General features: G+C 35.4%; 2 protein-coding genes across 3 annotated transcripts; both read right to left on the bottom strand.

The window, feature by feature from the left end:
• Position 1: 1 nt before the first annotated feature.
• map1lc3a (microtubule-associated protein 1 light chain 3 alpha) lies at positions 2-5,083 on the bottom strand. Its single transcript, XM_079858243.1, has 4 exons — positions 4,895-5,083; positions 3,328-3,383; positions 2,831-2,937; positions 2-1,366 (listed from the first exon to the last, which is right to left on the bottom strand). Exons 1-4 carry the CDS (start codon positions 4,932-4,934, stop codon positions 1,204-1,206), a joined length of 366 nt encoding a protein of 121 aa, XP_079714369.1. The 5' UTR covers positions 4,935-5,083; the 3' UTR covers positions 2-1,203.
• A 255-nt stretch (positions 5,084-5,338) lies between these two features.
• On the bottom strand, positions 5,339-7,528 carry dynlrb1 (dynein, light chain, roadblock-type 1; the record flags this gene model as incomplete). Of its 2 annotated transcripts, XM_079857908.1 has the most annotated exons (4): positions 5,339-5,721; positions 6,740-6,907; positions 7,047-7,122; positions 7,449-7,528. In XM_079857908.1, the coding sequence occupies 4 exons, from the start codon at positions 7,449-7,451 to the stop codon at positions 5,678-5,680; spliced, it is 291 nt and encodes a 96-aa protein (XP_079714034.1). In that variant the 3' UTR covers positions 5,339-5,677. The 2 variants fall into 2 exon arrangements, with proteins under 2 accessions (XP_079714034.1, XP_079714033.1); XM_079857907.1 differs by lacking the exon at positions 7,449-7,528 and having other exon boundaries at positions 7,047-7,131.
• Between the last annotated feature and the right edge of the window lie 6,750 nt (positions 7,529-14,278).

Raw genomic sequence — 14,278 nt, 5'->3', positions numbered from 1 at the left:
AATCATTTCGTACAATGATTTATACACGCACTTGTTTTTCAAACAATTCAAACATACATATACATATTTCAGTTTTTGTTTTGTTTTTTGGTTTCAAAACATCTAAAAAGTCTCTGTTTTTTAGCTTTAAATAAAGCTGAAATAATTAACAAATCTATAGCATAAATCAATAAAAAAAAGTTTGAAAAAAACATGCAATGTAGGGCATCACGATCCCTTCATCTGAGATTTAACAGAAGGCATACAGCTCGTATGGTGACAGGAGGAAAAAAAGTATAAAGGAGAGTATAATTATGTGCTATAATTGTTGAACTTCTAATAAGTTGTCCTCTTAGATGTTTTAATTGTGCAAAAAAAGCATTTCATTCGCATCTACTAAAGATTATGTGAGGCTGACAGCAGAATACTGTATGCCAAAAGATGTTCTTCTGGCTCACACGTGTACAGTACAGATCAATGTGGCTTTTGACTACCGTTACCATCAGACGATACCTTTATTCTACAATGAGTGAATGATGAGTTATTTTTACACAGGAGCCCAGAAATAAACACAGGCTCATAAAGGCTTCAGTAATTATAATTACACCTTTGGAGCCATTGGTCTCCTAACAGTTTTGTTTTGAGAACCACAGAAAGGGTCTGACAGGACATTTGATGAGAATTACGCTGCATCTTGATTAATCACTTGGTTTAAATAAGCACTTAATTCTGAAGTAAGATTTTACAACCTTACACCAACACCACTAAGGTCTGGTAACTACTACGGACAATTACTATGAGCAAACAAAAAGAAAAAGAAAATGAATCCTAAGACAAATAATAATAAAAAAACACACTCTCACCTATTTACAGCAACATGTGTTACTAATTATTTGACATAACAGCCTAAAAGTAATAAAACTCGAGGGGAAAAAAGCTACTAGGGCCAAATACAAAGTATAAACAGTGTAATACCTATGCTGAGCTAATAAAGGAAAACAAACAAGTTTGAAATTGGGTCAGAATAGTGTTTACAGTAACGCTGTGGTTTGCACTGTAGTGTCACATAGACAAGAATCAATGGTTTTATTTCGTTTCATACCAGCAAGGGAGGAGCAGTGATGACGGAGAGAGAGAAAGAACGGGTGCATTTAGATGAGCCTGCTTCCTGTTGACGTCTCTCCTTCCCTCTGCTATCCCTCCCTCAAAGGTCGAGAGACCTGCTTAGCAACCAAAGGTCTCCTGGGAGGCGTAAACCATGTAGAGGAAGCCATCTTCATCTCGCTCTCGTTCGTAGATCTCAGAAATAGGGGTGGACACGCTGACCATGCTGTGCTGATTGACAAGAAGGAAAAAGGCCTGGGTGGGGTTGAGCTGCAGTCTACGCCTGTAAAAGAGAGTCGTTTTGATAACTGATTATAATGACAAAAACATGCACATTCAAGTCTGGGTTTGGTACAAGTTCCGCTCAATCCACAGCATTTGTGGCATACTATTGATTACCACAAAAATAAAATTAATAAAAACATATAATACAAATGATAGTGAATTGGGCCAATATGTCAATGTTAAAATACTCACTGTTTCAATAGTATAACCACAAGGTGTAAGCAATATGCATGATACCATGATTTTAGTATAAAAATAAAATAATAACACTTTGTGTAAAGTTATATACCATTTTGTCATTTCAGTGAACACACATAAAAAAATAAAAAAAAACTTCGGCTTTTTACATCTCAAATGATAAGTTTTAAAAAATAATAAACTTGATCAAGTTGAATGGTTTGATCAATATTGAGTTGAATATTTTGCCACAAAATTCTGTTCATTGAGCTTAAAGTCACCATGAAATCAAAATGTACAATTCTTCGTTTTTTTTCATGGAATATTGAGGCATTTATTAAATAATTTATCCGTGAACTGTTTTTTTTTTTATTATTACGTGCCCTTGTAATCTTTCATCAAAATGACTTCCCCTCCCTCTTGCAACAATGACGTGTTTACAGGCACGAGGGCGGGACAACCTCACATGAGATCACAGCAATCGATCCAATCAGTCCCTCAATGGAAAAAATCAAGTCCCGCCCTTCATTTTTTTTCTTGTTCAAGAGGCCGTTGATATACGTCACAATAGGGAAGAAAATACTATTGTAACTTCCGTTTCATGTCGACTTTTACTTTTTGAACTCGGAATATTTATAGAATTCATATCCGTATATTTTTTCATTTTGTTAGTAGCCACATAAAATGTGATGCAAGTGCAGCAGAAATTTCACACTTATAACTTAATCATTATTTCAAGTCTGAACTATAAATAAATCAGTCATGATTCATAGCCAAGGATTATGAAGTATGATAGGCAGCATGGATCTGACAAAATGTTCTTAGTCTGATCATCTGACTGAGCCCGTGTGTTAAAATACCTGGAAGGCAACACTGAGCTGCAAGCTTATCTTTAGAGGAAGGTTAGCTCAATAGGGTCTTGTTTTAAAAAAAGAATACAACACAATGGAATTAGGAAAATAATTGTGGATGTTGTGCAATGACTGAAAAACAGTTTTCAAGTCTGAACTGTTTAGTATTCGTAGAAGTCCCCTGTGGATGATGAGCATGGCAGACACTCAAAATTGGCACACCATTGCATTCTCCTCCCCCACCCTGCTTCAAAACCCCACCAGGCGAGTAAACAAACCAGATGAGGCTGAAACACACGGGACCCATGGCTCAAAGTGACAAAAATACTCTCTGTGTATGTGATACCAATTGACAGTCAGGCAAGAATATACACTCAACAACCCGGTTTAAAAAAATTCAACAAGTAATCCTGGATTCTGGATATTATGTTTACCTGATTATCTTTACCAGCTCACTCATGTTAACATGGTCAGGGACAAGGAACTTGGTCTTGTCCAAGACAGGAAGTTGCTTTTCCCCCTTATATCTCTCAATGATCACCTAAAAGGAAAAATATTAACAAGACAAATTGATATAGTGTTTTGACATAGTCTACTCTTGAAATAAGAATCTAGAGCAGTGGTTCTCAACCTTTTTTACTCCAAGGACCCAATTGTTCACAACAATTTTTTTCTTTCAATTAAAATACAAAATATATTGATTTAGAGTTGTTTTAGTTTATTTTATAATATTGTCTTATTTTAAACAATTTGAAGTCATCTTGAGGCCCTCGTAGAAGTTGAAAACCATTAGTGTAGAGTAATAAATCTTGGCATCTTAAAATAAATCTCACATTGATATGCAAAAGTGATATCTTGAAAGCAATAAGGCTCTTCTTCACTCAGTCCTAATTCATTTATGACACATTCAAAAGACGAAAGAGTTTCTCACCGGAATCTTATTTGGATGCTGCTCTCGTATCTGCTGCACTTCCTTGCAACGATCAGCTGAAAAACAAAAGGAATAAAACAAAGATTTGGCATGCTCATTTAGACTGTAAGCATATATTACCATACTTAAAAGCCTAATTGCAACACATAAAGACATATATATATAGCCTATACTAGGATGTGTTTATGTAATTGAAAGCACACGATTGACATGACTGTAGCACTCCCTCATTCCTCAAAACACATTAGCATTTACTTATGGAAAATTAACGGAAATTAACATTCCTATTTCATAGGAAACTATTAAGGATTGATTATTTCTGATGTGTTGTTACTAAGGGTGTAACAATACCCTCACGATACATATCATGATACTGAACTCACAATACGATATTTATAGCGATACACCAAAAATGATAAAATAAATAAAATAAAAAATGATAAAATGATAAAATAAAAAAAATATGATAAAAGGTTAACAAAAAATGTACTGTTGATTAAAAAGCTAAATTTGATATTACGCTGTGTGGGTGTAAATGAATAGGCTTGGACTTGATGCTGGTAACCCAATGCACAGGATAATGGTGACACAGGAATAAGATTCCTGTCCCTCCATTGACAGCTCCGCAACAACCATTATGACACTTCAAAAAGTTGTGTAGCTGTCAACGGAGGAACAGAAAGTTCTCAGATTTCATAAAAAAGATCTTCATTTGTGTTCTGAAGATGAACGAATGCCATGAGGGTGAGTGATTAATGGCAGAATTTTCATTTTTGGGTGAACTATCCCTTTAACTGATCCCATGTCAGGGTCATTCATGTCAATTACATAATCCCAAAAGCTGGACAAATATGAGAGCGTTTGCAGAACATATTGACCCTGACACTTACAGATGTGTTTAAAACAGCAGATCTATGTTGTTTGTTATGTTTAGGAAGATTATGCAAGGGTTTTATGCTCCTCCCTCCCCACTCCCTGTCCTCGGTCTGGACTATGAGAAAAAGCTCAAATTACAGCATCATTTATTTCACCAACACGAGCACTGTCCATCCATTTCTTTAATGCTGTTATTAAACACAATTTATATTCATAAATAGACTACTTGTCTATATCACCTGTTAGACAATAGTTAACGTTACTAGCATCAGTTTGAAAAATAAAATTGTAACGTTATCATAGATGTTAATTTTAAAGTTTTATCTTCCTAAAAGCTAGATGGCAGTTTAAATGTGGAAAGGACAACGCAGCAAAATAAATATATGATCTTTAACAAATCAGCTAAATCAACTGTGGATTAACGTTAAAGCTGTTGTTGTTTTTTAACGTTAAACAGAAGGCCTTCGAGTCAGGCTAACGTTACCTCACTGGATAGCAACTGACCTCAGTCGGTTTGGTTAAAAACCGTCGTTTAAACTTAAATTAATCTCTAAATGTCTCTAAAATCGTTTCATAAGCATTTAAAGCTTTATAGAAAAAATCGTAAACACTGTGTCACAAAGCTGCTAGCAGGCTAGGGACGAAAACAAACACGCATGTGCTGACACAGCACGAATAAAACTCATCTTACCAAAGCTCCGTCTCTGTTTGAAGGGTCTGTCAGATGGCATAACTGGACTTGAATGTGGTAAAAAAAATGAGCTACTATATGTTGAAGTCTCGATCGACTTCGCTTCTTTTCGAGCTCCTGATTCACTGTAAGCAAAACAGCTCGAGACAATGTACTAGAGTTCGTGATGTCATAGCAGGATTTAAAGGGACAGGACCCAGTTTAAGTATAGACCTACAATAGCAATATAGTTACAACGTTTCTTTGCTAATCTTGTAAATTTACATGCTATAACTATATTGTATTTTAGTCACCCCTTATAATCTGTCTCTTTTTTTTTTTTTTCAGATCAGTAGTTCACGTACAATCAAATCTGTCTATAAATCTAAACATTATGTTTTAAATTATGGCAAACAGCAGAGCACTCTTTCCATTTCATATGAAAATACAAAGCCAAAGAATAAATAAAAGGAAAAGCATTGTTGTTTTATTGTCCTTTTTAGCATACACAAACAAGTACAGTATGTCATAGTGTCATGTTGATGCGTATAGATGATGAAGCTGGAGTACTTGCAAAAGAGAGAATATGAGAGAACAATAAATTACAGAAAAAAGGCAAATTATTGGAATGATAAGCAAGATCAGTACAAACCTATTATTTATAATAAGATGGATGCATCTTCCTTTAATGTAACTGTGTTACTATATAAACTTCATTTAACTGGAACATATGAAATGAAACACTTTTGGCCGTTATTTATAGAAAAAAAATACTATGGCAATACAACTATGAAGAATTCAGGACTACTCTGTAGGATTTTGAATGACGATCAGGAAATAGTCCTTGTCTGTAAAGAGAACAGAATAAAAAAAATTACATTACTAATGTATGATCATATTCATCAGTCTATGTCAGATAAATACCAGACATATATCTGGCTTTAAGCAGACAGGCAGCAAAAATACAATATTATGACATATTCAACCCTCATATGTTTAGCTTTTATTTACAAAATGATCTCCCCTTAGCATTTTTAGAAATGCAAATTAAACGAGGATTCCATCATTTTTTCCTTTAACACTGAGAGATTCCATACTTTTTTTCCTCTACTTGATCTGGAAAAAACATTTTGTTTAAGGCATGTTTCATGAAGGCAGAATGGGACTGTTGATATAGGTAAATGAATGAATTAACCACAATTCTTTTTGTGATTTTTCAATAAAACAATAGCCACTGAAGGGGAAAAAAGAAATATGATTTCAGTTTACATTAACTGTTTACTGCATTAACATTTACTTAACATATATTTTTTTAAATTTTAATCAAGTTAGATTGGTTTAATATAATAATAATGGTCCTATTTTTTATATGAGGTGTCTTTAACAACTATGTACTAACATTAAAATTAATCATTTAATACAATGAACTTAGTGTACATGCATGTTTTTTCCATTGGACTTATATATTTTTTTAAATCCCTGCATTTAATTACAGCTGTGATTAATTTCTGTAATTACATCTATAATTACACTGTTGACTCTTCCTTTACACCTTAACCCACCCTTAAACCTACCCATACCACAAAACATGTCCCTAACCTCGATAGCAGCGAAAGTCTTTTGCAATACAATAAACACAATAAGTACATTCTACTTATTTTTTGATGTAAGAAAATAGTAGTTAAAGACACCTAATATAAAGTATGACCATAATAATAATTATATTAATAATAGTAGCCTATATCAATTTAAATACTCTGAAGTCATCCTCTGGCCCATTTGGAGGTTTGCTGAGGCCCCCTGTTTGAGAACCACTGCACTAACCTAAATAACTAACTAGCATTACATAAGTGCACTTTTCTTTACCTGGGGCAATCATGACCTCATTCTTCTTTGATCGAATTCTAAGAAAGGTGAGATCATTCTGAGGGTCGATGTCCCTCACTATTCCCCGAGCTTTCATGAGCAACTGGTGGATATTACCAGCATACTGGACTGTGCTTGCGTTGTCAAGGGTGCTTTTAATGGGGATGCCTATTAAAAGAGAGCACATAGGGAAAACTGCAGATACAACAACAAAGATCTCTTTGTCTGATCAGTTCCATGCTGAAGCACATGACAACCAAACTAAAACATGGAATAACAGCTGCAACATTTCTAATGTGCCATGTACCTTCTGCATTAACAATGATGATTCCTTGCACTCCTTTCTGATTCTGGAGCCTTTTCATTGTCTCATCCACCTCAGCCTGCAACATAAACGCTTTATGGATTACGACAGCCTAATTAACGGTAAAACCAGCTTTATGTCATAGCTTAATATCTAATATCCTTCGGAACAGTCGCACTGTGAAATCACTAAATGGGTCTCTTGGGGGGGGAAACGTATTTTTGCCATTGTTTTTTTATTTACTCAAGCAGTAGTTGGCTACTATACGGGCCATCTCGTAAATGACAACGCCCTGCATTCAATGTTAGCCCACAAAAACCTTAACCGAGACAATAACAAGCTAACAAACATGTACTTTCAATTATAGTAACATTTGATCAAGTATAAATGGTAAAATGTACTTGCCATTGTGAAGGTAAGTCGGTGTTTTCGTTGCTATGATTGATGGTGCAAACTCCGGAACTAGAAACATGTAGGCGTGTATGTGACCGGTCGGTTATACGTTACTGCCATCCGCTGGACTGGAGGAAAGCCGGTCACTAACTGCGAGTTCTTGGATCTTTTATATTTTAACAAAAAGGTATTTTATTTTACTACAAACTAGTGCTTTTAGATCTATAATTATATACTTTGAGGTTAACATGAATATGCATACATTGAATGTGCATTCTTTCTTTCTTTTTTGCTATGAGAATGTTTTCCACTATGTAGGCTAGCTAGAAAACAAACAAAAGATGTGGCAGTCTCTTTATCTGATTTCTAGGAAGTTCTTCAGTCTTTGATGGTGGGAAGTAGATATGTTTACTATTTTATATTAAATGGGACTACCTCTAGTTTCCATAAGTGGGTAAAAAAAAACAACAACAGTGTAGGCTAAATAAAAGTAAACTTTTTTAACTATTGTACTAAAACTTATATTGCCCAAAGTGACATGACAGATGGAATAGGCTTTAAAAAGCAGTTCAATGACAGACTTGTTCGGCTTGAAAGTTTACTGAACCCCCTGTGGTGCAATTTAATGTCTAGACATGCTTTAAAAAAAAAAAAGTTATAGAATTGCTGCAAGTTAGGCTATAGCCTATTACTTACTGATGAGAAAAAAGGAAATGTTTAATTGGACTGATTTGAGGATAGGAACAAATGAAAATGAGGTTGCTTAACCACTGTAAAGATGGTACAGGTACGGTCTGATGAGTGTGAGAGACATGAACAGGCATACTGTGGATTTATGAGGTCATTTACTTCCTTTCCAAACTTTGCCTCAGGTTTTCCACTTAATAACTGCTGCTAGGTCAGCTCTACTCTTAGCCTACACATGGAAACTTTGACTCGTTCCATATGTGCAGCTACATGCATGACGGAGTCTGTCTGGTGCCTCACATTTGGATAAAATTTAAAGCAGATATCATAGAACGACCATGTGATGGAGTAACAAAATAACAAAACACAAAGTTGGCAGTATTTTCACATGACCTGATTATACAATTAACTGTGGTTTTATCTGTACTAAGCAGGGGCGGCTGGCCAATAGCGAACGAATCTGTGGTTTTGAATGACTCATTAGAGTCAATGATTCAATGATTAATTCATAAATACAGCCACTTGCTTCGTTACTGAATGAATGACTCAATGACTCACCACCTACTGGCGGTTTTAACTTAATATTTAAAAGCATCACTTCATTTTTACCATCATTGCATATTTCTATATTGAACATTTTTTTATTCAAAAAGCATTATTTATTTTATAAAGGTATTTGTAAAGGTAAAAATGCACTGGAAAAATCGATTTAAGGGGGAAAATATTGTCCCTTACTGAAAAAGGTGTGACTGAAGAGCATGGGTACGCAGAAGGATGTTAAAAACCTCATGGGGTACAACTCTAAAAAGTTTGAGAACCACTGGGACTGGGTTAAGGAATAGAACAAAATAAACATCAACATCAAAGCACAATACACATACCAAGGGCAGAAATAGGCCTAATATACAGAGGTCACTTACAAAGTTAGGTTAAAGATTAAAAAAAGAGGGATTCAAACAAATAGCATTTCAATAACAATGTAGAATTTACAGACTGTGAGCTGAAGAGTAATATTCAGATTAAAAAAAAAGTGTTTTTGAAGGAGAGAAGGGTGGATGTTTGACGGATGTCCTGAGGAAGAGCATTCCACAACCTCAGAGCCACTACGCTAAAAGACTCCCATGGTTACCAGACTACTGAAACCAACTGAAAATAACACAGCCCCACCTAAGATATTTCTCACCAGCCGCCACTGGTACTAAGTATTAAAACTGAATTAGGTAATCCATTTATTTCTTAAAGTGGTTTGCAAAACCTCATTGTGCAGAGTGCGCAACCAGGAAGTATAACTACACGCTTCAAATGCTTCATTTAGTTGCAAACATGCTAATTATAGCCCAAGTTTGAATAGCCTTTGTATGTGCATGCCCTGAAGCACATAGAAACAATCCATAGCGTATGTCCAATATCAAATGTAAACCCAAATGTAAATGTGAAAAAGCTAATGTAAATATCATGCATACTGTTAGTGCAGCTTCAGGTGAGGTCTCAAATGTTATTTATAGCCAGTAAGAAATCCACTTTTTTATTAGTCTTGAATTTGACATGAAACAGCCCAGATAGCATATGAAACAATGTTGACTCAGTGCTGATGCGTCAACGCTAATTACATTGAATTAATGTTACAAAGTGATGTTGCTTTAGTATCACTCTTGCACCCTCAGTTAATGGTGAAGCAATGTTGAGATTTCAACCAAAAATCAACGGTCATAGTATTGATTCAGCATTACAAAGTGATATTTTATCAATATCACTTTTGCACCCTCAGTTAATGTTGAAAATATGTTGAACAAAATAATCAATGTTAATGCTATTGAATCAACATTACACTATGATTGATTCTACATCACTGATGCTGAATCTATATTGAAATTAACAAAAGTAATCAGTGGTAATATTGTTGAATCAATGTTACACTATGATGTTGAATCTACATCACTGATGTTGAATCAACACTGAAATTAACAAAAATAATAAATGATAATATTGTTGAATCAATGTTACACTATGATGTTGAATCTATATCACTGCTGTTGAATTAACACTGAAATGAACAAAAATAATCTTTGGTAATATGGTTTGATCAATGTTACAATGTGATGTTGATTCTAAATGCATTTTGTTGAAACACTGAACATACAACTGAAAAGGAATGTCAAACAATGTTGCCATCTGATGTACCATAATGTTGAAACAACATTAATATTTCAACTACACGTCAACAAATTCCTGACCATTTCAAAATTTGGCGAAAACCTTTTAAAATATAAATGACACCTTTCCAGCAGTTGAATCAATTTATTTTATTCAATCAATCAATGACAAAAATATATTAAAAGATTATTTTTTTTAAAAGAAAGGGGGAGAAATGGGACAAAAGCATTTCAACCTTTAAAAATGAAATTGGCTTCAGAAGTCTGATGGTCCAACAGGTTCAGGTTTGTAAAACTATGTCTTGTATCAGACTACTGCCTCTTTTCCTTTGGGTTCTCTGAAATCTGAAAAAGAAAGCATGATGTTGCTCAAGAACGATTCAACTCTTGTTCTTTAAAACAAGTATAATCAAGTCTCTTTAAAACTACGATTATAGTATCGTTAAATTCTGTTTATTTAATTTATTTTTCTAAAATCTATTAATGCTTCAATATCAAAAGAAAGCACTATGGCAGGGGTGTCCGATTTTATCTCCAGCCCTAATTAAACACGGAGGCAGCTAATCAAGGTCATTAGGATCAATGAAAACTTCCAGGCAGGTGTGCTGGAGCTAAACTCTTCTTGAAGAGGAACAAACACCTCTGAGCTATAGCCATTAACTATATCTCAGTTCGGTTTTTTCAATGAAAATTGAGCAGAAGGAATAAATTCTTGAACTTGAGGGTGAATAAATGATGACAGAATTTTCATTTCGGGCTGAACTATCCCTTTGAAGCTGCAGATTCACCTTATGTAGATCTTAATCTCTTCAAATATCACAAAATAGCCATGTCAGTCACTTTCTTAATAAACACAAGATGTACGCAAAACAAAGGAACAGAGAAATAAGGTAGATGTACCATTGTTTGAAACTGTGCTAGAGAAGTCATGTAAGTATGTCAGGTGATTCAACAAACAGACTTCTGTATAGGATACACCTATGGCTGTGTTCCAGTCCAAAATTGTCATGCCCTTCACTTGCTAACTTCCCTCCGTCTCGTTCACTCGGATGTACGTCATTGCTTACGTTGCACAAGTGCCCACTACTGGCGGAAACTGTAATGGGCTGAATTGGAACGTCCTAAGCCCTTGATCACTTGGAATCAGCTATGGAGTTGATGTATTATTATTCTTTTTTTTTCCCTTTAAGAATTTGTTTAATGCAGCATCCAAATGTATATAGGTGTGTTTGGGTTGTTTTAAATTAAAAAATATATAATTAATGTATCATAGAGTTGTTTGTTGTGGTAGTGATTAGACGAGATCTGGTGACGTCTCAATCGTACTGCATTGTGGGACATATAGGTGTCTGAAGTGTATGACTCGTCTGTCCATATAAACTTCCCTCGTCCACTTCACGAAGTGGAACACACTTCAAAATGGCGGCAGGGATTCCCCCGAGGGGAAGTGCTTAGGGAAGTTCGCAAGTGCGTGTCTAAAAGTCGACTGGAACGCAGCCTAAGCTTTCTCTCTAATGAGGAAGCATTAGACTACTGAGAAGTGCACATGCAAAACCAAAATGGGTGTTTACCAATCAGTGGCCAATTTCAAACTACAATAAATGTTTTTCAACCATTTTTCAACAGACTTGCTAAAATCATGAAGGCCCACCCCTAAACCAAGCCCTCAGTGGATTAGAGCAAATCGGGTAAAGTGGTTGAAAATGCCCATTGCCGTTTGAAAACGCCCCACTGATTGAGAAACACCCACTAGTGTTCTGCAGAGATACATCCCTGAATGATCTTGTGCTCATCAACTACAAATCACTGTTAGTGTCACTGTCTCCACCCATGTGTGCTGTTGGCTTTCACCAAAATGTCAATGCTGATCCAACACACTTTAAACATTGAAATGTCAATCTCAACCAAAATTATGGTTTGGATCAAAATTCAACATTGTATCAATGTCACCATGCTATCTGGGAGAGACTCATTAGTGACGCTTTCACGCTGCAAAATGTAGATATCTGGGAGCAGAGCCATGTTCCCTCAGGAGAAAAACACATTTTAAAAGCAAGCTTTGTGTACAGTTTTAATAACTCCTACACATTCAGTGCCGAGCACCTCCTGGTCCTCCTCATTATCTCCTTGTCTTGTAATAAATACTTTTACTTCACATTCAGAGACACTGAACTCTCAGATTCCCTCTTAAATAATGTTAAGATGTTGATACGAGTTTTCTTCAGACACACATTGCCTGACTTTTACCAAACAAAGGCCAAACTGCAACTCTATTAATATGACAAAGCCAACATGAACATTTTCAAACTGTGTATAAATCCCCGTCTCTTATTCATATGTAACTGGACACCAGCTATTGCCCAATAGAGGTTGTCTCATCTTGTCCATGACTACTGACAGGGTGAGGAAATGTGATCCAGTGACTATAACGCCGCAAAGTATAGTTCAAACCCTTTAAAAAACAACACACTTTTTCCTCTTTTCTTCTTTCCAGGATAATAAAAAAAACGTATTGCCTCCAGAGGTGGACTAAGTACACAACTTCCTTACTTGAGTGAAAGTACAGATACTACTGGTCAAATATTACTCCGTTACAAGTAAAAGTTGTAAAGACCGATTTTTACTTAAGTATCAAAAGTAAAAAAGTAAATGTCAATGCATTGTTTTATTATTGTTGCATTCTTGTATGTTGTACTTACAGTACTTTATACCTCTGAATATGCCTGCCTACCGACCCTCATATCAAGATCACATTTATTTCTAGAACACAGTTCCAGTAGTGGGATTGAATGTGAGATTGAATAAGTGCACTCAATAACGTACACAATGGTTTCAGACACCCAAATGGCTGTTCCCTCAAATAGTGCTCTATTTAAAGTTTTTTGGCCTTTAGTATGAATATGTCAGCCTTACTGTTATATATAAGCTATGTGCTCCAAAACAATGACGAAATTCGCATTTAGAAGACCAAACCCAACGTTGAAGATGAAAATCAGGTTGATGTCAGAATCCAACGCCAGATTGACATTAACCTCCAACGTTGGACAGACGTTGTATTGTGGTTGAAAATTAAAATCGGGTTGACGTCAGAAACCAACATCAGTCGGATTCTGACATCAACCCGACTTTATTTTCCAACCAAAATCCACCGTCTGTCCGATGTTGGATGTTGACGTCAATCCGGCGCCGGGTTCTGACATCAACCTGACTTTCATTTCCAACCAAAATGCAATCCCTGAAACCGAAATCATCCACTTTCTACTCAAGGACTTTGACAGAATTGTAGTGGAGTAAAAAGTATGATATTTATCTTTCAAATGTAGTGAAGTTAAAGTAAAAAGTTTCCAGAAAAAATAAGTACACTTTTTTAGTATCTGTACTTTACTTGAGTATTAAGTAGTATTCATGTAAATGTACTTTGTTACTGTCCACCTCTGCTTGGCTCAAAAAGTCTCAGATAAAACAATTCTAATAAATAAGTGAATGAATAAATGAACACATTTTAATTTGTAAAACCCTATACTATTTTATTTAACAGCTGTTTATCATGGTTTACACAGCTGTATCCATTCAGATGTTTTGCTTTCCCGGTTGTATGTGGACATCTCAGACTAGCTGTTGGTCAGTCCACAGCTGCTTATCATGCTGTCCTTCAATTGCAGGTCCATGGCCAAACAGCTTTTGCCATCCCTAGAAATCATTAAGCTTAAAGAAAACAGCAGAAACAAGCCCTGCATCAGCAACTCGGTGTTGTCTGTTCCTGTTTGTTAAGTTTAAATAGCTGTGCAAACACTATCTAACTATGTATAACTATGATTCAACTCTATGGAGCCTTTTCACATTTCTTACAGTTTTCAGAGAGGAAGTCATCATAGTTGGGTAAACTTCTGTTGCGGTGAACGGTAGACGAAAGCTATAATATAATTTTTATATTTTAATTTGCTCCAATAGCAAAAGAGTAGGAGGAAAAGGGAGAAGGAAAACATATAGAGAGAATATATT

Source organism: Squalius cephalus, assembly GCF_949319135.1.
Source record: "Squalius cephalus genome assembly, chromosome: 22".
NCBI lineage: Eukaryota > Metazoa > Chordata > Actinopteri > Cypriniformes > Leuciscidae > Squalius > Squalius cephalus.
This window is presented reverse-complemented; position numbering and strand designations above follow the sequence as displayed.

What these genes read in the sequence shown, in the direction of transcription:
- map1lc3a (XM_079858243.1), bottom strand. Translation starts at nt 4,934, where the DNA reads ATGCCATCTGACAGACCCTTCAAACAGAGACGGAGCTTTG. An exon ending in AGCATCCAAATAAGATTCCG is followed by an intron (nt 2,938 to 3,327) that starts GTGAGAAACTCT and finishes TTTTCCTTTTAG; the next exon opens with GTGATCATTGAGAGATATAA. An exon ending in GAGCTGGTAAAGATAATCAG is followed by an intron (nt 1,367 to 2,830) that starts GTAAACATAATA and finishes TCTCTTTTACAG; the next exon opens with GCGTAGACTGCAGCTCAACC.